General features: G+C 38.9%; 1 protein-coding gene and 2 long non-coding RNA genes across 4 annotated transcripts in view; all 3 read left to right on the top strand.

Annotated features, from left to right (window-relative positions):
* The first annotated feature begins 2,258 nt into the window (after nucleotides 1–2,258).
* LOC115594022 (uncharacterized) lies at nucleotides 2,259–2,741 on the top strand. Its single transcript, XR_003986402.1, has 2 exons — nucleotides 2,259–2,317; nucleotides 2,398–2,741. It is a non-coding gene; the product is annotated as an uncharacterized LOC115594022 (long non-coding RNA).
* A 6,849-nt stretch (nucleotides 2,742–9,590) lies between these two features.
* LOC115594007 (complement C1q-like protein 2) overlaps nucleotides 9,591–24,855 on the top strand; it is a 113,563-nt gene continuing 98,298 nt past the window's right edge. Inside the window, exon 1 of one of the 2 annotated variants that reach the window (XM_030437758.1) lies at nucleotides 9,591–9,879. In XM_030437758.1, coding sequence (XP_030293618.1) covers nucleotides 9,630–9,879 — 250 coding nt within the window. In that variant the 5' untranslated portion in view covers nucleotides 9,591–9,629. The remainder of the gene's footprint in view (nucleotides 9,880–24,855) is intronic. The other variant, XM_030437757.1, reaches the window with a different exon arrangement.
* LOC115594020 (uncharacterized) lies at nucleotides 20,885–21,530 on the top strand. The gene is made up of 2 exons (XR_003986400.1): nucleotides 20,885–20,946; nucleotides 21,027–21,530. It is a non-coding gene; the product is annotated as an uncharacterized LOC115594020 (long non-coding RNA).

The raw sequence follows: 24,855 nt of genomic DNA, 5'->3' as shown, positions 1-24,855 counted from the left end.
AACGGTAGCTGGGGCCATATACTATGGTGGCCGGGAGGTGCAAACCAAAATTACAAAATGTGAAACACTTTTACAAAGCTTGAGACAAATTTACATTTTGGAAAAGACTTTTACATATCGTAAAACAAAATTACATTACCGAAACAAATTTACATTTCAGAAAGAAAATTTACATTTCAGAAAACAATTTACATTTCAGAAAACAAATTAACATGATACAAAACACTTTTACAAACACCGGAACCGGAACGGTGTTCACATCAGGAGTAGAGGAGTAAGCCTCTCTGTGATATAACCCGGCTCCATTCAGTGTGCTTTTCAGAGACCTCAAGCTGATGTGAACACCATGTAAACATGACATCATGTCCACGATTACAACGTACGAGTGTCCCTCATTAAAATATTTTATGCACTGCTGCAGCATATCTGGTCCATCGATCTAACCTGCAAGCAGCACTGAAGTGCTCAAATGACGTTAAAGCACACCCTTGAGGGTAATATTGAGATTATACAACTTATACCAACACAAATAAAATGTATAATCAAAATATATCCATGTTGATGGACAATTTGCGCTCAAATTTTCAAAGGTTTTTGCGAGTGTGCGTCGCGTTTCCATGGAAACACATGGGGTCTGACTAATAACTGAAACAAAATCAGTCACGTCAGTTGACTCATATGTGTAATGGAACGTAGTTTACCACTCCATCAAATAATCCAACCCTTAGTAACGACCTAGCAACTGAAAGGATTTTCTAGTCCCAGAAGAGTGAACTCTGAGCTGACGTTCATGTTTTATCGCGATCTCGGAATTTCCTGAACTAAATCAATACTGCACAGATAAACAGAAAAGGCTTATTTTTATCGCCCAAGTTATAACAAAGATGTTGATTTTTTTTTCTTTTATATTATATTATATTATTAACGTTTTCACCGCGGCCACAATAGTGTCTCTCACACTGAAGGGAAAATAAATAATAGTCGGGGCATTTATTTGTTTCAATCGCTTAACACACAGAGCGTTTATTTGGGACCAGGGGGCAATTTGGGACGGGCATTTAATTCTTTCCTCTCAAAAATCTGGGATGAAAATGTCACAAACTTCACCAGGCAATAGTTGTCTTCTGCAACTGAAGTTGTTGCGGCGGAGGAAACGATTCAGCTGACCAGTACTAGCAGATAATTCCTCATCTGTGCTGTCACTCACGGTGGCGTACATTTGTTTCTCCATCGCCCTGAACATTTTGCGGGACACTCTCTCGTGGCGTGCCTGTTTGCTGATAACTCATTCCCGCATGTTTATCTCAGGCTCCTCACTAGCCTTCTTCCTCCCTCCAGCAGGCAGCCTGGCCCTGCTGCTGTCCTCCTCGGACAGCTCAGTTTTTTGGGTTTTTTTATCGCCAATCTCTCACTCTCTTGGGGTCGGCTGCTTCTCTCGACTTTTCCTCTCTGCATATTTTACGGCAGAAAGTTTGAATTTCAAGCCTTACTTTTTTTTTTTGCTCCAGCTCTGACAGTTACTATGTTGCCATGGAGATGGATACTCTATTGCCACGGACTTGGCGGAGTAATATTTTGAGTAATGAGTCAGGCGTGCTGTCATGCTGATTTGAGCACGGTCTAAATGTCTTGTTGACCAATCAGATTGCTTGGTCGGAACTACTTGTTGTATAATTCCGGTTCAACCCCGGAGTTGGTACATTCCCTTTCCGGTTGATGTTATAAGTTTGTAAATTTGTTTTGGGTCTTGTAAAAGTGTTTCACCACTTGTAAATTTGTCTAGGTCTTTGTAAAAGTGTTTTCTGAAATGTAAATTTGTTTTCTGAAATGTAAATTTGTCTCGGCATTTGTAAAAGTGTTTTGTATCATGTTAATTTGTTTTCTGAAATGTAAATGTGTTTCCTGAAATGTAAATTTGTTTCGGTAATGTAATTTTGTTTATGATATGTAAAAATGTTTTCCAAAATGTAAATTTGTCTCAAGCTTCGTAAAAGTGTTTCACATTTTGTAATTTTGGTTTGCACCTCCCGGCCACCGTAATATACCGCTCTTGTGGCATCAAAGAAACCTCTGGTGTCTTCAGAGTCAGCAAGCTACTGGATCTCCAGAGCCTTCTTTGTCCACCACTGGACACACACACATACACACATATATTGCTTATTTACAGACATTCTTTTTGTGTCATCAGAGAAACCAAAGGTGGCCTTCTACGCAGCTCTGACTGATGCAAGAACTCTTGGACCATACAACACAGACATCACACTGAAATACAGCAAGGTCTTCACCAACATTGGCAATGCTTACAATCCATCTACAGGTAACATACTGCAGCTCACATGTGGACATTTTACATACATCAGTTGTTCCTGTTTTTCATTTTCTGCTCTCACTCTGTAGGTTTCTTCACAGCACCAGTCAAAGGTGTCTACAATCTCCAGATCACTGTGATGGGTTACGATGCTGGTACTATAGGTGTATATGTGTTCAAGAACAACCAAAGGATCATGGCTAATTGGGAGAGTAACACTGATGTAATTCCTGAGTATTTCACTAAGTCTCTGGTGTTGGAGCTGAAAGCAGGAGATGAAATTCACCTGGTTCTCCCATCAGGCCAATCTATCTATGATGACCTTAATAATTACAGCACCTTCAGTGGCTCCCTTCTCTTCACACTGTGAGGATGTTGTTCAGGCTGCTGTCAGTGATTTGTCAACATTCAAATAAATCAAATTTGCATTGAAGTGTTTCTGTCTGTTCTCACTGACTGTAGGCTTTAAAGCCTGAGAGAGGTTTCATTGATTCACTACATGAGTCTCATTTGAGGCGTTGTTCATTCAAAATGATGTAGATGATCCTTCATTTTCATATGTGAATGCTATAAATGTAAAAATAAAAATGGATCTGAAATATAGAAAAAACATAATCAAATCTGAGTCACTCAAAGTTGAATGTATGAATATTCAGCAGTCTGACGGATCTTTGGCTGTGTCCAAATGCAGGGGCAGCATCCTTCGGAGTGTGTATTTGAAGTGCAATTACGTCACTGAGCCACGCGAAGCCTGTCCAAATTCAAAGTGTGCTCCAAATGCTCCCCACAAATGCCTCCTTCTTTTGCCTGTTCCTGGAGGACACACCGCTACTATCCTTCGCAGCTACAAATTGCCCAAGATTCATTGCGCGCCTAAAGAGAATAAATAAATAAATAAATAATGGCGACCTCAAGTGGCGCAGATCTCGCATTTAAATGTAAGTATTGGGTTTATACTCCGTCTTTAGTCACATGAGCGTCAAACGTCAGATATGTTAAACTTCAAGGGACCTTAAAACCTCAAAATATTTATATTTATATATATATAGTTAAAATATGTTGGTAATGCTCAACGTAATGCCTTTTACTTTCAACCATTAGACGTTCAGAGGTTGACTCATATCTTATATCGTGTTGTGACTGTGGAGATGTTATAGACTCGTTTTACTTCATGTACATAAATGGACCAAGATGAACAGATTTATATCAGGCTGTGATCCGTGTAAAGTCTAGTTAAACGTTTGAATAAAGAGCTATGTTTATGATTATTATCTTTATGATTATATAATTTTGCTGTATTAGAAATCTTTTGTGTGTTTCACATTTCATTGTGTTTTAGGGAGTAAACAGAGAAGCTTCATCACTGTCTGAAGTCAGAACAACATTTGTTCACAGGGCAAAACATTCCGCCGGCTGGACGGGAGTAAGGCTATAATATATGATAATAAATAATAAATAGCCGATTTGTCAGTCCTGATGTCACTTTTAGCTTTGCATCCCTGTGTTAATGTGATCTTGTGTTTACCTTTTCTCTTGCTTCGAAGAGGAGGGAGGATGAAGGAGGACATGAGGCTGCAGAGAGGATGGAGAGGCTCTTCTCTGCTCCAGAGGACAATCCTTACATTATTTCTGTTATTTAGTTAAATGTATGAGTTATTTTTAAGTTATTTGTTCATAATTGTTCATTTTATATAATTAATGAAATAAAATATTGTTCTATTGTTACACATTGTCTATTCCAATCCAGTATTTAAAGCTTAAGTACAATTTATAACAGCAAACGGCATCAAGTGCTACTTTTCAGGGACAACAAGGGATTGAATGTTTTCTTTTATTAAGAAGGTCTTAACATTTACAACTGTTTACAAAATTACAGCATAAATAACTATTTACAGATTATTATTAACTATTAATAAAAACAATTATCATTAAAAACAATATTAAAACAGTTACAGATGATGTACAGTAACAGGCTGAGCAGGAGTCCCTGCAGTGCTGCTGGGCTGGATGGTGTCAGTGGGACATCATCTGGGTCGGTACTCAGGGTGTTTGGGGGTCCAGTCTCCTCTGTCCACCACATCCTCCATCAACTGGGTCTGTAGTTCTGACTCCATCCACGGCAGCCAGTTCACTAGAATGTTTTAAGAAAGAGGCAATTTCATGATATAATTATGATAATAAAAAATAATTTCAACAAACAAAACGATCTACCAAACATTTTAAATACAATTCCTTTAAAATCTAAATTAAAACCATATGTGGCGATCAGCAGTTTACATGTCAGCATTAACGTAATGTATCGGTATGTTGATGAGCCCAAACTGTTAGCTAGCTAATAATGATTATATTGATAACATCACTGTGGGTTCAATAACAGGTTTACCTCTCCATGGTCCTCTCAGCAGGAGATAAACCAGAGCCGCTTCTACTCTTCCTCCACAAGCAGGAGGATTAAAAAGGAAGTCAGGAATTCCTGAAGCTCAAACAGATCTGACAGTCAAACTTTTCAAACTACTCTTCTTGTCACTTTTGCTGACCTTACCTCACCAGAACTAGTGAGGTGCGGGTAGGGGCGGGAACATCTGGTGACGCAACCAGGAAATGCTGCGAAGGGTAGACCGTCCAATTTCACAACAGGCTGACGCTGCCTGCAGGTCTCTCTGAAGGACCCTGCCTTTGCTAGTGGCGAAGGATGGGTCCTTGAAGGATGCTGCCCCTGAATTTGGACACAACCTTTGTGTCGTCCAAACTGAGTTGAAGTATTCAGGGAACCAAAATCAGTATTGGGATGCAAAAGACAATCACAATGTTCAAACAGAGGACAGTATCTATATTAATGTATAAGCCTAATACATCAGAGATAATGAGATACAAGTGAGACAGACTGAAGAAAAAGTTGAATCACTCACTGAGTTTAATCAGATAACCCTCAGTCACACTAGAAGGCCTCAGCATCAGGATCAGTGTGTGTCTGTGAGTGTTTGTCCATGTGTGTGTATTAACCCTTTAGGCGCCAGAGTCGCAAATTTGCGACACACCGCGGTACTGAACAAAACAGCTGTTTTCTCCCAATAGAGTGTTACATGTCGTTCATACTCCCCACCACTAGTTGGCAGACATCCTATACTTAGACCTTAGCTCATAAAAACGTCTTCCTTCAATGCAAAATGTTCGAGGAAGTCCCATGCAAACTGTGGGGTGAGAGAGCGGAGACAGTGCGCCAGGAAGCCATTTTGCTGAAGAGGCATTGCTGGATTCAGAAGTTATTGAGACGAAATAAACGACAATGGCATGCAAAAAGTTGACATTAAGGGAAGTGATTGAGCTCCTATTCGGTGATTCTGATTCTGAAGTGGAAAATCTAGCTTTGGGAGATGACGGTCAGTTGATTAGTGAGCTTGCTAGTCGCGGTGCGTCTTTGCATAGCAATGGCGGTGCCGCGCAGAGCGAGGAAAACGCACAAGCACTGACACACGATCCTTTGCCCAATAGGTGGGAATGGAAATGATACACGAACTCGTAGTATCAGTAGGGAAGCGAATGGATGTGGTAGAAGTAGCGGTGGTGGTGAGAATAGCGCTGGGTGTCAGCGTTAGTGTTCACTCTTTCCACCGCGACGGTCACGTAGCCTCCAACCGCGGCATATGGAGGACCAAACCTGACATAAGTATAAATAAATAAATAAATGCATAAATGCATAAATAAATAAATGTATAAATAAATAAATGCATAAATAAATGAATAAATAAATAAATGCTGAAATAAATGTATAAATAAATAAATAAAAGTATAAATAAAAGAATAAATGCTTTTTATTTATTTATACATTTCTGTTCACCTACATTTATTTATTTCTGTATTTCTGTTCACCTACATTTATTTATTTCTGTATTTCTGTATTTCTGTTCACCTACATATATTTATTTCTGTATTTCTGTGTCCATATGTAAATGAGGAGGTAGGAGGTCCTAACCTCAGTCAAGAGCATGATTGGTCAAATCGGAGAGCCAGACAAAAGCAAACGATTCCTGATCTCAAGCCTCCCTCTCTGTAACGTTGTAAACAGCTCCAGTTAGCTTAATGGCCTCGACCAGTGTGACAGGTTAACTGGCGTTCATTTTAACTTGCGAGGGTCCCAGATGTGCTGGTGGTGTGGTTTGAGAATCCTGTCTGGAGAGCCATGTCCGCTAACCAGGAAAAACATTCTGCTCATCGCTCCAAGTCATGTATATGTGTATTCGTTTTGACGTGGCTTGAACACTTCTATCCACACGGAGAAGCCGGGGCTGCGACTTGCAAACCACTGCTAGACGAGCGCTACAGAGCACAAATCGTCCAAAAGTGCATGTTGTCGGTCTCATATCTTTGTCTTGAATCTCTGTACTCTTAAACAACTCATGTGTGGAACAGTATCAAGCATTTGTTCACGCCGAGCGGCTCGAGAGCGGCGTGGACACCGCTGTTAGCAGTTAGGTGCTAGTTAGCTTTTAGCTGCTCGCTGTAGCGCTAAGAGCGTAGCGTCCAGGTTAACTGTTGACACATGTTACCACCGAGAGTGAGATACATGTCTGGGCTTTCCTATGAACCATTGTCGCTACTGGTGTTTGTATCACAGGTTGATCTGGACGTCTCACGATTTGCCACAGCTGATTGACCTGACGCTGAGCTCGGGCTGGATGTCAAAGTACTCTGCAGACTGTTTGACCAGCAGGCTGTATGACAGTGTACAGTTTTCACACTGACTTAGCTTCAGCTTAATAACGATGTATGCGGCTCGGAACGATGGCTTTAAGCGACCATTTGAACAGTGCGGAATGAAAAATACCCGATGGTAACCTGTGTCACAAGGTAGCCTGGACGCTGCACTACAGCGAGCAGCTAACAGCTAACATAAGAGCTAAAAGGGGTCTCCACACCGCTCTCGAGCCGCTCGGCGTGAACAAATGCCTCAGCCTGTTCCACCCATGAGTTATTTGAGAGTACAGACATTCACGACAAAGATATGAGACCGACAACATGCACTTTTGGACGATTTGTGCTCTATAGCGCTCGTCTAGATACACATATACATGACTTGGAGCGATGAGCAGAATGTTTTTCCTGGTTAGCGGACATGGCTGAGGATCCCTCTCTCTCCAGACGGGATTCTCAAACCACACCACCAGCACACCTGGGACCCTCGCAAGTTAAAATGAACGCCAGTCAAATTCATAACTATACCATAGCTACATGAACAAATGTCAACAACTGCAGCTAACAGTTAGCTGAGCGGGCTTGCTGGTAGCCAGCAACATTCCTGTACAGTGTACAGGAATCAGTGCTGCTAGTAAGGCAGAAGTAGTAGACCCTCATCGAGCACACTCCTGTAACCAATCATGCTCTTGACTGAGGTTAGGACCTCCTACCTCCTCATTTACATATGGACACAGAAATACAGAAATAAATATATGTAGGTGAACAGAAATACAGAAATACAGAAATAAATAAATGTAGGTGAACAGAAATACAGAAATAAATAAATGTAGGTGAACAGAAATGTATAAATAAATAAAAAGCATTTATTCTTTTATTTATACTTTTATTTATTTATTTATACATTTATTTCAGCATTTATTTATTTATTCATTTATTTATGCATGTATTTGTTTATGCATTTATTTATTTATACATTTATTTCAGCATTTATTTATTTATTTATGTATTTATTTCAGCATTTATTTATTTATTTATGTATTTATTTATGCATTTATGCATTTATTTATGTATTTATTTATGCATTTATTTATTTATTTATTTATTTATGCTTATGTCAGGTTTGGTCCTCCATAGCGGCAGCGGTGCAGCTATGCGCCGCAGCAGTGTTCACGAAGCACAAAGCACACACGAGTCCAACTCTTCTCACAACACTAGAGGAGATAGCAGGGGGAGACGTGGGCAAAGTGTTCGTAGAAAGGCTGGACACAGCCTTTGTGTCGGCCAAACTGAGTTGAAGTATTCAGGGAACCAAAATCAGTATTGGGATGCAAAAGACAATCACAATGTTCAAACAGAGGACAGTATCTATATTAATGTATAAGCCTAATACATCAGAGATAATGAGATACAAGTGAGACAGACTGAAGAAAAAGGGCTGGAAATGATGATGATGATAATGGTAATGGTGGCTGGGCTTACTTGAGAGATGAAGTATATGGATAAAGCCCTTTGATGAGCAAATTGGATATCGTGGTGACAGAAAGCTAAGCAATGATTCAAGGTCTTTAGTTTTTTTGTCCCTCTTTCTGACTGATGATTTCTGGTATCTTATAACAATGGAGACAATGCTCATCAGTATTTAGGCTGACATGAACTAATTCCAAGTTCACGGTTTCATGAATGGTATGATGTAAATATATATATATATATATATATATATATATATATATACATATATATAGTTCTTATTGTCTCTATGCCGTGCAATGAGAGGCACCACACTCTACAAATATTACAAACTTTTATCTGGATAGATGGGCACAGATAAGGCCTCTGCAGCTAAAAGACGCCTACTGTTATTATTATCATATAATAATAATAATTATAATAATAATAATAATAATAATAATAATAAAGAAGAAGAAGAGAAGAGAAAACAAGAAAAAGGGAAGAAAAAACAGTGTCCTCCAATGGGGGGGGGATGGTGGGTAAAAAAAACGCATACTGTTTACATGAGTTTTGTGGTGTACTAATAGTTCTAGTTTACGACTGTTGGCTTACAATTTACTTTTTCCCTGTTCATTTGATGTGTGGACAACATAACAAATGGATGGAGGGGATGAATCTGATGAAATAAGTTCAACTCTCTTTCAAAATACCAGGTATTTCATGGAAATTACATAATCCAATATGGCCGCCACCATATGACGTCATGATATGCAAATTAGATGGGAAAAATTACTCCCTTCATAAACTTTAGGTCATTCTCAATATTTGTCTCATTTACACTTTGTCTCTATCTCAAACTACATTCAAGCCAGAGCCTTCTGAAATTTAGATGTCAAAATCTAGTATTTTTTAAAATAAAACCCGGCGCCTAAAGGGTTAATAAACACAGTGTTGACACAGTTGTGACTACATGAGAGGGTGTCACAGTTAAAGTGTTCCTCCAGCCTGTAGCAGCTTGTATTTTCTCACCAGCACAGAGAACATATTGAATAAACTGAGGCCTTGAATCAAACTGTCAAACAAGAAACACTTGTTGTTTTTCCCATTCGTTCAGCCAGCTGAAGTTTGGAGACGATATAAGACAGACCCACTCTACCACTGTACCTTTGTGGAGACGATGAGGGTTGTTGTTGGTTTGCTGTTGTTGCTGCTCGGTCTGTGTGGATCAGGGGCTCAGGGGGAGGCTGGAGGCCTCGGTGAGGTGGCTGAGATCAACCAGAACACAGATCCAAAACATGCAGCTGAGGAATCGACCGAGCAGACCACAAAGCAAACCACCTGTGACATCTGGACGGAGCTGAGGGCACTGAGAGACATGGTGGTGGAGCTCAATGTTCACGTGGAGCTGCTGCAGAGAGAGAATTCAGGTACAGACTGATTACTTTTCCTGTTCACTGATGATCATGTTCCACTGAAGTGCCTCAGTGTAATGATGTACTTCCTGTGAGTTCAAGAAAAAGCTTTCAACATCCATATGATATGTATCATACTAACTTCATTTAATGACAAATACAACAGATATATGTGTTTTGATTTTTTTGTATTTAAAAACTTTTAAACATTTTGACTGACGACCCCCGAGAGCAAAACAAGTGACCCAGAAAAAGAGAATGCAGGTCTGTGACTGACAAACATGATATGATACAATGATTTTAATTCTCACTATGAAGAATGTCACATGTCAATATAATATATATTATACTATTCAATCATCATTGTTGATGCATTAATATGTGCGTCACTCTTCTGTTGGAGCTGATAAAGTTGGAGTTATTTTCAATTACTTTATATACTGCTTGGTCGGTTGAGCAATTCCAACCACATATCTATAAAGTTTTAACAATATAAGTCAATTTTAATTAACACAATCTCACTGTTAAACTGTATGAATAATGATTTCTAGCTGTAATTTTAAATCCAGCATGATGAGGTGAGCAGATAAGACGAGAGTCAAGTCACTTTACATGATTGTTGTACATGCAGTTATATTTTGATGTCTGCTCTGTTCTGTGATTCACTGTCATTACATTAACTCCAGACCTGCAGACCAGACTGAGCAGCAGTGAGAGTGAACTCCTCATCAGCAAGTCCAGGATTGACCAGCTGGAGAGAGAAAATGCAGGTGATAAAGTGAAACGATGAATTTATTGTGAGCTCCAGAATAAAGCTGTAACAATCCATTTCATCACTAATATATATATTGTGTATTTCAAGCTTGTTCAGAAATGTATTCAACATTTCACAAAATAAAATCAAACTCATGTTTTTCAGTCCAAGCCACAGAACTGACATCTTTGGGAACTAGACTGACGGCAACCGAGAGCAAAACAAGTGACCTAGAAAAAGAGAATGCAGGTCTGTGACTGACAAACATGAAGGTTTTATAACTTTCATGGTTTGTTATTGTCTATGATATTATTGCAAACTTTGTTAAGACTTACATGTGTTTCATTGAATGCAATTTATTTTCAGTCTCTTCCAGTCACAGTGTGATTTAACCCTGTGATGGACATTTACAATAGTTTTGAACATCTTTGTGAGCGCTGGTTCAACTGAAGTGATGAGAGTTAAAGTTACTGTAAACAATGTGTTGGTCTGTTCTGTGATTCACTGTCATTACATTAACTCCAGACCTGCAGACCAGACTGAGCAGTAGTGAGTCCAGGACTGACCAGCTGGAGAGAGAAAATGCAGGTGATGAAGTGAAACGATTAATTTATTGTGAGCTCCAGAATAAAGCTGTAACAATCCACGTGGTATGGATGAGATAATTATGCTACATTTAAGTGACCTAGAAAACGAGAATGCAGGTCTGTGACTGACAAACATGAAGGTTTTATAACTTTCATGGTTTGTTATTGTCTGTGATATTATTTTAATCTGTGTTAACAGTGTACTGTGCACATCTTTGAACATCATTTAAGTTTCATTGTAAAAAGTTACAAGTTGTTCAAAAGTGTTGAGAATATTTAGGAAATTCTTCACAAACCAAACTCTCTTTAACTCGACAACATTTTGACCAGATGATGGAACTAGATGAAAAGTTAAGAGATCAACAGTTGATTACAGTTCATCCTGAGGGGAACATGAGTGTGTGTAACAAAGTTTAAGGTAATCAATCCAACAGCTATTGAGATAACAAAAAAACAACAACATAAATTTCAGCCTCCTGGTGGCGCGAGAAGAGACGTCAGGGCGTCACGGTGGGATCCATCCTTTGGAAAACATGAAGTGTGTTCATGAATTCATGACAATCCAAAGTGGTGGACTGTGTGAACATTTTTAAGTGTTCATTCTGGAGATAAGATGAGGGTCTGTACTGTAAATGTGTTGTGCATGTTAACAGTTTGATATTTTGATGTCTGCTCTGTTCTGTGATTCACAAGAAAATGCAGGTGATGAAGTGAAACGATGAATTTATTGCGAGCTCCAAAATAAAGCTGTAACAATCCACGTGGTATGGATGAGATAATTATGCTACATTTAATAAATGATAAAACATAGCTTGTGTCTTTTAAACTTGTGAGAAACATATTCAACAATTCACAAAAACAAATCAAACTCATGTTTTTCAGTCCAAGCCACAGAACTGACATCTTTGGGAACTAGACTGACGGCAACCGAGAGCAAAACAAGTGACCTAGAAAAAGAGAATGCAGGTCTGTGACTGACAAATATGAAGGTTTTATAACTTTCATGGTTTGTTATTGTCTGTGATATTATTGCAAACTTTGTTAAGAACTACACGTTTCACTCAATGCAATTTTAGTTCCAATCTCTTTGATAAAAAAAAGCTAAAAACATATTGAAAGTATTTAGGTAATTAGTCGTTAGCCAAAGTCTCGACCTGATGATGGCGCTGTTGGAAACATCAAGAGATGACCAGACTAATTAGAATTTATATGGAGGATGGAAACTATAATCAGGAAACTACAACGTGTCGGACTCATATTTCAAACTTTTAGACTTATTTTCCAGTGGTTTCCTCCACGTCTCTTTGTCGACAGAAATAAATCATTCATTGTTGAATTAATGTAATATTGACATGACACATAATTGATCTTAATTGCTTGTTTTTAAAAATATTGCAAATCACTCAACACTCGTACTTTACTTCACAGCCCCACAACATGATCCAATAGTGCACCTGTAACTGGATCTTTACTGGTTCCTGTCCCCTCCTCCCCCATGCTTTCCCTTTCATGTTCAGAGACACGTTCATCTGTAGAGTAAGAAAGGCAAATAAATATACCAATGTGGCACACTTGTCTTCACTTGTCTGCACGTGTCTGTCAAAAACTCCTCACAGTATTAACAACAGCTTCATTGCCAGTCTGATGGGTTTTGGCTGACGACCGTCTGGTATCCTTTTCCACAACCTTTCACTAGAAATTATCAAGAAGTTAAAGTTGCCTAAACCAAACTTTAATCTCACAGGTGTCTGATGATGGTTGAGCCTCCTTATTCATGTTGTACAGTCATATATTGATTGTTTTTGTCAACATTATTTTGACATTTTAGACATGAAGGCTCGTTGGACAGTAAGAGTCACATCATGATTTAACGTTATTTTGGACATTAACAATAGTTTTGCACTGTTTGTGAGCGCTGGTTCAACAGAAGTGATGAGAGTTAAAGTTACTGTAAACAATGTGTTGGTCTGTTCTGTGGTTCACTGTCATTACATTAACTCCAGACCTGCAGACCAGACTGAGCAGCAGTGAGTCCAGGATTGACCAGCTGGAGACAGAAAATGCAGGTGAGGGTTGTATCTACTCACACACACACACACACACACACACACACACACACACACATTACTTATTTAGTCCAGGTTAAGTTCAATGATACAGATATTCTTCTTTGTGTCATCAGAGAAACCAAAGGTGGCCTTCTACACAGCGCTGACTGATGCAGGAACTCTTGGACCATACAACACAGACATCACACTGAAATACAGCAAGGTCTTCACCAACATTGGCAATGCTTACAATCCATCTACAGGTAACATACTGCAGCTCACATGTGGACATTTTTTTTTTTGTGATCAGTATTTTTTATTGATTTAGAACAAAGACAAAACAACACACCAGACAGTCATCAACCCAAAGCTACAAGAAAGAGACAAGACACAAACAATAAAAAGGAAAAACAACATTACACAATAAAACAAAAAACAAATCTAACTCTGCAGACACAGACTGCATAAGAAAAGAATTAACAATGCAAAATATTAATAGGTAGTTGAAAATTAAATTAAAAATGACAAAAAGACAGACATTCATACGCATTTGCACATATATAACAATACTTTGGCAGATGAGTAGACAGTTAAGCAGCATGTATCACAATTCAGAATAATTTCTTAAAAATTTGAGCTTGTCTGTTGTTACCTAGTTATATTGAGGACCTTTGATAAAGGAGATGTAATTCCCCCACTTTGCAGTGTATTTATCTACCTGATTAGTCAACCCAAAGGAAAGGTGCTCATGTGCGGCCACTATACCAAGCTGAGAAAACCATATCCTGACTGACGGCAGGGAGGTCGCTTTCCATTCTGTCACAATAAGTTTTCTCCCCAACATAAGGGATGTCTTGACCCAGTCTGCCTGTGACACAGGAAGATGTTTCAAAGGGAGAGGGCCACCAAGAACAAACAAATTCGGGCAAAATGGAATATCTAATTTGAAGATAATTTTTATATTCTCATGGATAGCGGTCCAAAATTTTTGTACTACAGAGCAGGACCACATCATATGGAAAAGGGTGCCAACACCCACCCTGCACCTCCAGCAGTTTGGGCTGTCTCTTAATTTCGCCCTAAATAACCTTGAGGGGGACCAGTATACCCTGTTTATTATCTTAAACTGTACTAGTCTAGTTCTGAGTTCCCGAGATAATTTTTTATTGTTCTTTAAAGCCCCTGTACGGAGTTTTTAACTGGATATAGAAAAGTCTCTGGTTTCTGCTGATGTGTCTCTGTTACCTACAACAGCAAATGAGCCCATCAGCGTGAAGGTACGCTTTTTCTAAGTAGTCTAATTCTATACCTCTGAAAGGCATTGGTCGGGTCGGACCACTGACGAAACGATTTACGGCAGTCAGACCGGAACTGACGACATTCAGGATACGGCATAGCTGTTTTGTTGCTTCGCTAGCCAGTGCTAACCGAGCTAAAACTTTTGTCATGGCTGATAATGAGACAAAGAAAAGAAAAAGAATTCGAACCGAAGACCAACGAAAGGCCAAGAGGGAATCTGATCGAGCTAGGGCTAAACACGGATAAACATTGGCGATTCCTTCCAGAGATGGAGAGAGTTGCGGGGCTTGAAGGGAGGGTCGGATCCAGAATTCGCCCGATTCCTCCGAGACAGGTTTGTAAATTTTATTTCATTTATGAAATGTAATGCGGGACGTAGTTTACAGCAATACATGAATTTATGTTGTTACAACAAAGCTGGCTAACGTTACCACTAGATTAGTTCTAGATACTACACTCATGAAAACGACAACAAACGTCTTAGATCACGCATCCATTTCAGCTGTGTGTATCAGCCCAGCCGACCTGCAACGATGCATCGGTAATATCCTCTGTCATTATAAATGATTCAGTTTCTTACTTGGAACAAAACATCCATCACAATCACTGTGACTTTGCTGTAACGCTAGCTCTGTAGCACTGTGGGTAATATATATAGCTGGGAAATTGCAGTGCAACAGCAGCATTACTTTGTTTCACCGGCGGCATATTATATTAAGTAGAAATACAAATAGACACATTACCTCGTCCATATGCACGCTGCAGATAGCTGCTAAAAAAAAGTTTTCAAAGCAAGTCCTGTCTTCTTTCCGACGTTTCCAAAACAAATCTACACGCGCCTGCCAGACAAAAGTCTTCACAACAGTGGGCGCTAGAGCTCATGGGAAATGCAGTCTTCATTCCGGCAAAACACCACCGCTTTCGTCCAGCAGGGCCGCCAAAATCAACACTAAATGAAAAGTCTGTACAGGGGCTTTAAAATGCTATTCCATTCCTGCGTAGTGAAAGATAGATTAAGGTCCGTCTCCCAGACTGATTTAAGATTAAGGCCAGGATTATTAAAACATTTAAGCAGCATGGAATAATATTTGGAAGCCTCGTGACCAGTACCAAATATTTTAACTACATTAGAGAGGACATCAGAATTAGGCGGGGCGGATGAAGTGGAGCCAAATGTTTGAGTTAGAAGGTGCCTAATTTGAAGATATCTCCAGAACTGCTGCTGGTGGAGACCAAATTGTTGCTTCAGTGCCGCGACTGATTTCATTATGCCTTTGTCATATAAATCCCCCAGTACCAAAATACCGCTATCTACCCACTGCTTCCAAAGAAATGGTTTCTTCTCTGTTTTTAATCTAGGGTTAAGCCAGATGCTTGCTAATAAATTCAGATGGGGTTTAGATTTAATCTTAATTGAAATTATTTTCCAAATCAATTGCATGTTCGCAAGTATGGGATGAGTCTGCGCTTCATCAGACAATACTGCTGAGATAAAGTGGAAGGGAGGTAGCGCATTGCATAGAGTGCTTTCTATGCTGTGGTAGGGCGGAGCTCGCTCTGGAGGCAGGCACCAGTGGGCAAGATGAGACCAAATGCATAATAATATAGCAAAAGATTAGGAATACCCAGCCCCCCCTGGTCAAATGGCCTTTGTAGTTTATGTAAATTAAGTCTGGGGCGCTTGCCGTTGCAGAGAAATTTGTTGCAAAGCTTGTCAAATCTTTTAGAATATTTGAGTGGAATTCTAACTGGGAGGGCTTGGGGAATATAATTAAATTTAGGTATACAGGACATTTTTAAAACATTGGCTTTCCCAAATAGTGACAAATAAAGTGGGGCCCATCTATCAATATCTGCCTCAAGTTGGCTCAACCCGAGGTTCTATATTAACCTTTGCTAAGTCGGCTAATTTAGGTAGAATAGTAACACCCAAGTATTTGATTCCATTGCTAGGCCATGACAATTCCCCTCTCTGGAACAATGACTTGGGACAGTGCAAGGTCAGGGGAAGAACCTCTGATTTCGACCAATTAACTTTGTATCCTGACAGATAAGAGAAAATGTCTATAATTTTGAAGAGCGCGGGAAGTGAGTGTTCAGGCTCAGATATGAAAACCAGGATGTCGTCTGCATATAACATAAGTTCATGGACTAACGTGGACATTTTACATACATCAGTTGTTCCTGTTTTTCATTTTCTGCTCTCACTTTGTAGGTTTCTTCACAGCACCAGTCAAAGGTGTCTACAATCTCCAGCTCACTGTGACTGCTTTCCATGTCGGTACTATAGGTGTAGATGTGTACAAGAATAACCAAAGGATTATGGCTAGTAGGGAGATGAACAACAACGATAGGGTTCCTGAGTATTTCACTAAGTCTCTGGTGTTGGAGCTGACAGCAGGAGATGAAATTCACCTGGTTCTCCCATCAGGCTGTTCTATCTATGATGACAATAATAACCAGAGCACCTTCAGTGGCGCCCTTCTCTTCACACTGTGAGGATGTTGTTCAGGCTGCTGTGTGACTGATTTGTCACAAACCCTGTTGTTATTGGCTGAACTGTGAATCTTTATAAAATGCTGATATATCTCAGCACTGCTGCCTCCAGGACAACTTTCTGTACATTCACTGCATGAATCAAATAATGTGATTCTCAATCTGACTTCACTTTTGTGTCGTCACATGAAAACAATTTTAAATAAATCAAAGTTGCATTCAAGTGTTTCTGTCTGTTCTCACTGACTGTAGGCTGTAAAGCCTGAGAGAGGTTTCATTGATTCACTACATGAGTCTCATTTTAGCCGTTCTTTATTCAAAATGATTTAGATGACCCTTCATTTTCATATTTGAATGTATGATGTAAAAATTAAAATGTATCTCAGATAAAGAAAAAACATTACCAAATCTGAGTCACTCAAAGTTGAATGTATGAATATCTGACCCCTGACCTTTGACCCCTGACCACAGTTCAGCAGTCTGAAGGATCTTTGTATCGTCCAAACTGAGTTAAGGTATTCAGGGAACCACCAGAGGGCTCCAGAGAACAGATATTAACACTCTCTGGGCTTTAAATAATGTACGAGACAAAAACAAAATCATTATTGGGATGTAAAAGACAATCACAATGTTCAAACAGAGGACAGTATCTATATTAATTTATAAGCCTAATACATCAGAGATAATGAGATACAAGTGAGACAGAGTGAAGAAAAAGTTGAACTCACTCACTGAGTTTAATCAGATAACCCTCAGTCACACTAGAAGGCCTCAGCATCAGGATCAGTGTGTGTCTGTGAGTGTTTGTCTATGTGTGTGTATTAATAAACACAGTATTGACACAGTACAGTTTGAATGTTCTACGACCCAACTTTTGTTTTCTTACCAGCACAGAGATTTCATCGAATCATCTGAGACCTTCACTGAGAAATCCATTTATTTGTTTACTTTACTTTAAAAACTGAGGTTCAGGTCAACAGGAGGGCCGAGGTACTGAATCCAGTTCTAACCTTCATCATGGATAACAATCTTTTCATTACGGTCCAAGTAAACAACCATGATTCATCAAAAATGTTGCCTATTAAAGGCTCACAGCAAGTTGTCATCACATATGCTTTCTTCAAACTATGATAAGAGTATCTCAGGAGAACTCTTAAACAATGCATGCTGGGAAGTATGATAACATGCTAATTATGTTTCTTTAATAGGCTGATTGAGCTCTGAGCAGTTTCATCATTTCATCGTTTCAAGTCAAAAAGACTTGAAGTCAGAAGAACTTGTATTTATAGGTTCTGAAAAAAGAAACTGCAAATTTTAAGTGTGGTGAACTTTGTGTTTACAACTTGTATATTAACACATGTTAAATTATTAGGAAAAGGTCCATAGATCCAATTATATTTTTTTTGTTTACAGTGTTGAGTCAAAATTATCATGAACAGGCAGTGTGGTCAGGCAGCAGAAAGTGAAAAACATGTCTATGAGTCAATAATGCAGTATTTTTCCTGCTTTTTCAAGGTGCATCATTCAGATATTAACCTACATGGATGTGTTGGCGCCACATGTATGCCCTGCTTTAATGATCAGACAGGCTGCTTTCAGTTATTTTAGATGTTTCCACGCACGCACTAACTTCACAGCAGCAAATATCATGGCACATTTAAACAGCAAAAGGAAAAACTGTAGTTATAAACTTGACAGGACAGAGGAAACTCTCCAGAGGAAACAGAATCAAACGTTTAGCTTCTTAGATAAAACTTTGAGACAGCTCTGATGGAGCTCAGGATTTATCTGGAGGGTTGCTGCCTTATTCCAAACAACTGGACTATATGAATCTAAACTGTGTTTAATTTACTGCTTGCACAAGTAGATGAACATTAATTAACACTAAGTCCTGACCAATGACCGATGGAGTAAAGCTGTTGCACTTCTTGCATGATACATGCTGGCTCTTACAATGAGAATGAACACTTTGCTCTTCATCACCTGCAGTTGCTTCTGATCCTGGTTTGAAATTCTGACAGACATTTAACCCAACATGTAGAGCAGCCTGCAGTGAGGCTACAAAACGCCTACAACATGTGCAATGAAGCAATAATTTTGTACTGGATAGTTGATGATATCAGCATTTTGTACCCATACTGTAATTATCTACATTCCCTAAAAACACTTGTGCCATGGACTTTAGACGTTGCGCCTTCGAGCTTTTGAATAGGACAGCTGTTGTTTTTCCCATTAATTCAGCCAGGTTAAGTTTGGAGACGATACAAGACAGACCCACTCTACCACTGTACCTTTGTGTAGACGATGAGGGTTGTTGTTGGTTTGCTGTTGTTGCTGCTCGGTCTGTGTGGATCAGGGGCTCAGGGGGAGGCTGGAGGCCTCGCTGAGGTGGCTGAGATCAACCAGAACACAGATCCAAAAGATGCAGCTGAGGAATCGACCCAGCAGACCACAAAGCAAACCTACCCTGACATCTGGACGGAGCTGAGGGCACTGAGAGACATGGTGGTGGAGCTCAATGTTCACGTGGAGCTGCTGCAGAGAGAGAATTCAGGTACAGACTGATTACTTTTCAATCAATCAATCAATCAATCAATCAATCAATACCTTTATTTGTCCCCAGTGGGGCAATTTGTTTCGCAGCAATAGGAGCACACAAAATATGAAAAACAACAAACAAAAAACAACAAATACACATATACACATAACATAGTAGAGAACATTATGCACAAACCCTTATAAATAATGTATATAAAATACTGAAATCAACTCTGTTAAAGAAAATTACTCGAGTTAAAAGGATATTATATCCTAATGGGTAAACTACCTTTTCCTCCTGGCGCTTAAAAGAGAGAAAGCGGAAGGAACAAAGGAGTTTTTGTACCTGTTCGTTTTAGCAAGTGGAAGTCTGACAGTGATGATCATGTTCCACTGAAGTGCGTCAGTGTGTTGATGTACTTACTGTGAGCTCAAGAAAAAGCTTTAAACATCAATATGATATATATTATTGAATTTAATCAACATTACTGATACATTTATATGTGCGTCACTCTTCTGTTGCAGCTGATAAAGGTGGAGTTACTTTTAATTACTTTATAGACTGCTTTGGCGGATGAGAATTTCCCCCACATATCTATAAAGTTTTATCTTTTATTTATTGTTAGTTTGTAAATTATAATAAATTGCTGGATTCAATGTTATTTAGATTTAATCAACATCATAGAAGACACATGATAGATTTGAGATAATTTGATTTAATTGAGTTTATTTTAGTTAATTACATAAATGTAGATTTTTTCATTGAGTAGATTCAATTTAATTCATCTATGTTTAAATAATTCATTGAGTTGTGATTACTTGTAATTCATTGTATTTGTTTAAATTACATTTTAATTGTATTTAATCCATTTGACTCAATTTGCATCAACAAAATCAAACTGTTTAACTGTATGAATAATGGCTTCTACCTGTAATTCTAAATTCAGTATGATGAGGTGAGCAGATAAGACGAGAGTCACTTTACATGATTGTTGTACATGCAGTTATATTTTGATGTCTGCTCTGTTCTGTGATTCACTGTCATTACATTAACTCCAGACCTGCAGACCAGACTGAGCAGCAGTGAGTCCAGGACTGACCAGCTGGAGAGAGAAAATGCAGGTGAGGGATGTATCTCCTAATCCACACACATAGACACACACACACACACACACACACACACACACACACACACATTACTTATTTACAGACGTTGTTTTTGTGTCATCAGAGAAACCAAAGGTGGCCTTCTACACAGCTCTGACTGATGCAGGACATCTTGGACCATACAACACAGACATCACACTGAAATACAGCAAGGTCTTCACCAACATTGGCAATGCTTACAATCCATCTACAGGTAACATACTGCAGCTCACATGTGGACATTTTACATACATCAGTTGTTCCTGTTTTTCATTTTCTGCTCTCACTCTGTAGGTTTCTTCACAGCACCAGTCAAAGGTGTCTACTATCTCCAGTTCACTGTGTTTGGTTTCAAGGCTGGTTATATAGCTGTACATGTGTACAAGAACAACCAAAGGATTATGTATAATGTGGAGAAGAACAACGAAGACTGGGTTCATCAGTATTTCACTAACTCTCTGGTGTTGGAGCTGACAGCAGGAGATGAAATTCACCTGGTTCTCCCAACAAGCTGTTCTATCTATGACAACAGTAATAATTACAGCACCTTCAGTGGCTCCCTTCTCTTCACACTGTGAGGATGTTGTTCAGGCTGCTGTGTGACTGATTTGTCACAAACCCTGTTGTTATTGGCTGAACTGTGAATCTTTATAAAATGCTGATATATCTCAGCACTGCTGCTTCCAGGACAACTTTCTGTGCATTCACTGCATGTATCAAATAATGTGATTCTCAATCTGACTTCACTTTTGTGTCGTCACATGAAAACAACTATAAATAAATCAAAGTTGCATTCAAGTGTTTGGATTCTGTTTGTTATCATTGACTGTTGGCTATGAAGCCTGAGATGAGTTTTATAGATTCACTACATGAGTCTCATTCTGACCTTTTGCATCTCAGGCCTCCTTATTAAAATAAATTAGATGACCCTCCATTTTTACTTCAGCACAACATGAAGTTACTACAAAGTCTGTGTGATTTACTGCAGCTGACTCTCTCTGTATATCAGAGTAATACCGCCCTCTGGTGGTGAAAGATTTGTACTGCATCAAAGAGTTTGAACAGACCTGAGAGGGTGTGTGGCCTGAACACTTCCAATCAACTGTTGGTACATATCAACATACATTGTGAAAATACTGTATTTGGTTGAAGATCTGTATCAAAATAAACACAGTGGAAGTTAGTTCTAGTGACTGAGTGATGCAAGTGCACAATGTGTTCAACGCTTATGAGAGTTTATGTCAAAACAGCCACAAATACAAGAATTCTAAATAATAATGTCAAAAGTAGGCAAAACAAAATAAAACTACTAAAAGTAAAGTAGAATTAGCAATCGAAAATCAAAACCCTGAGTCACTCAAAGTTGAATGTATGAATATCTGACCCCTGACCTTTGACCCCTGACCACAGTTCAGCAATCTGAAGGATCTTTGTATCGTCCAAACTGAGTTGAAGTATTCAGGGAACCACCAGAGGGCTCCAGAGAACAGATATTAACTTTCTCTGGGCTTTAAATAATGTATGAGACAAAAACAAAATCATTATTGCGATGTAAAAACAATCACAGTGTTCAAACAGAGGACAGTATCTATATTAATTTATAAGCCTACATCAGAGATAATGAGATACAAGTGAGACAGAGTGAAGAAAATGTTGAACTCACTCACTGAGTTTAATCAGATAACCCGTGTTGAGTCAAAATGAGAGTTTATGTGAAAACAACCACAAATACAAACAATTCTAATCTTTATATGTAATGAACACATTAATATGTGTGACACTGATTCAGGAAATGGTGCTGAAGATGGATGTATGAACGAGTTCATGATGTGCGGTTTTTGTTTTAGTGGCTTTAAGGGACATTTATCTGTAAGATGATCAGATGTAGAATCTCACCTTAATAATAAGTTACACAATAATGCCCTTAACAACATTTTTGGTCAGGGATTAATTTTAAATTCAATACCGGCTTTAGAAACATTTCTTGCATTAGAGTATTGACAGAATTGGGTTTTTTAAATTATGAAATAACAGTAATATCTTTAACAAATTGTAAATATGGAAGCTTTTGGTCATTTTCTTTCAAACGAGCAAAGTGTTTCTCAAACTTAGCTTTTCACTAGCAAGGACCACACCATCAACGAGATGCGTTTAAGGATTTATTAGTGACAAAGGAAAACGAAGTGTCGAAGATCTTGGTTCTTTTGTGTTCTTCGAGTGCGTTGTGGGGATTCTTGTAGAGAATCCGCCGCCGCTCCCGGGCAGCGACGGACCCCCTCATGGACCTACGAAGGAGAGGAGAGAAAGAAGAAACAGACAGAGAGAAATGGGGTGGGGGGGAGGGGTGCAGAATACGAGAGCGAAGCAGATGAGAGGGTCAGGTGGTTATTTATAGAAATGCTGAAGTTGGCGCTGTTGAGGTGTGGTCCTGCTCCTGAAACTTTGCCAATTAAGCTTCAATTAAAAAATAATAGATCAAAACAAATTCCTAACTTGTTATTAAATGAACAAGCTCTTATTAAATGTGACTAATAAATACACTCACTATTGGGGCTGGGTAATATGGACTTAGACTAATATCCTATTTCTTAACACGCAAGGATGTTATCGAAACATTGCCCAGCCCTGATTAAAGATCATTCTTGATCAATGACATATAATGTGAAGAACAACATGGTGATCTTGCTCCTAAACGTATTAATTGCAACTTAGAACAAAAGCTTGACGAGCGGACGTGTGCAGGAGCAGCGTCTCCTTGTGACACTCCATCAGTGTTCCATCTTTGTTTTGGTCTTTCATTTGTGTTTGATTGCAGTTTTTGTAACTCACTTCATGAACTGCCTTTTCTGAAAACATCACACAGGTGCCTTTTTATACTTTCTAGTGCCTCAAAGTGATGGTTAATAGAAGTGTAGTATACAGCTACAGGCTTCAGCTCTGTCATTTCAAGTTTTTATATTTTGTACTCTAGACTGTCGATGTGCCTTGAACTTTATTTTGTACTTTTTATGATTTGAGTTACTGACGTTTTATTTGGTATCATGTCCTCGTGTGTGTCAGCGTTAGGGGAACTTTAACATTTGATTCTGATTCGCAGAACGGCAGATTTACGGCTTTTCCATTTTCTTTTTGTTCCTCTCATGTTCTTTTCAGGGTTAGTGTCGGAGACAATCACTGCAGGAAGAATCTCATTGTTTTCCCCCTGAGATACACAGTATGGAATCCAGTAATGGTGACTTTTGTTTTGAACAGGCTATTTTCATTAAACATAGGTAAATCCAATAGGTTTTGCTGGCAGTGGGTGCTCATTACAACCTTAAAAAAGGGAGAGGCTGGATGCCAAATGTACAGCCAGAGATTCTTCATGTTTGTTTATTTGGAACGGCCTATTAGACTCCATTATGGACCTAAAAGTGATAAATATTAGTTTGTGATTGCCCTCATGATTAGGTTACAAATAAGTGAGGCTGACCTTGTTTTTATGTAAATGTTATTGTCAGATGTCCAACTAGAAATGTCCTTTTTTTCATCATTGCTTAAGTGCTTCAGTTTGCATCTTTAACCTTATTTATTTGTGCTGTAATGCCTTGAATAACATCACTGCACACATTTTCTTGAGGTCTGTCATTGAGGAGGACTGTATTGTAATGTAATGTCTGTTTTGATGATTCTATAATGGGATTTTCCTGCCAAATTCAAGTCCTGTGTTAATAACAATTAGGTTTATTTTGAAGTGACAGAAGATTCTCCTGCACAACAAAAGTTTTGTCAGTGATTTGGACCCCAGATTATTTTTGTGTATATCATTTCAATACAACAGTGATCATACAACAGTGTTTCTGTGTTTTCTGATGATTGTGCAGACATTTGGAGTTACAGTATATCATACACAACTAGAATTGCACTCTGTGGAGCGCTGACCCCCGTCAAGGCCCAACAGTTACTCACAGATTGCAGCCACCTAAATACACCTGATCTCTTTTCATCAATGAATTATCTGTGAGAAATTAAGGAAAAAAATATGAAAAGCGCCCTATTTCAGAACGTGGGGTCCATCCCTTCAGCTGGAAGAGTTAGTGGGGTCTATTCTGGGCTGAGACCCATCGTCCTCTGAGTTTTAATG

The sequence above is a fragment of the Sparus aurata genome, chromosome 13, assembly GCF_900880675.1.
Source record: "Sparus aurata chromosome 13, fSpaAur1.1, whole genome shotgun sequence".
NCBI classification, from domain to species: domain Eukaryota; kingdom Metazoa; phylum Chordata; class Actinopteri; order Spariformes; family Sparidae; genus Sparus; species Sparus aurata.
The sequence above is the reverse complement of the archived record's forward strand: the minus strand, read 5'-3'. Positions and strand labels throughout refer to the sequence as shown.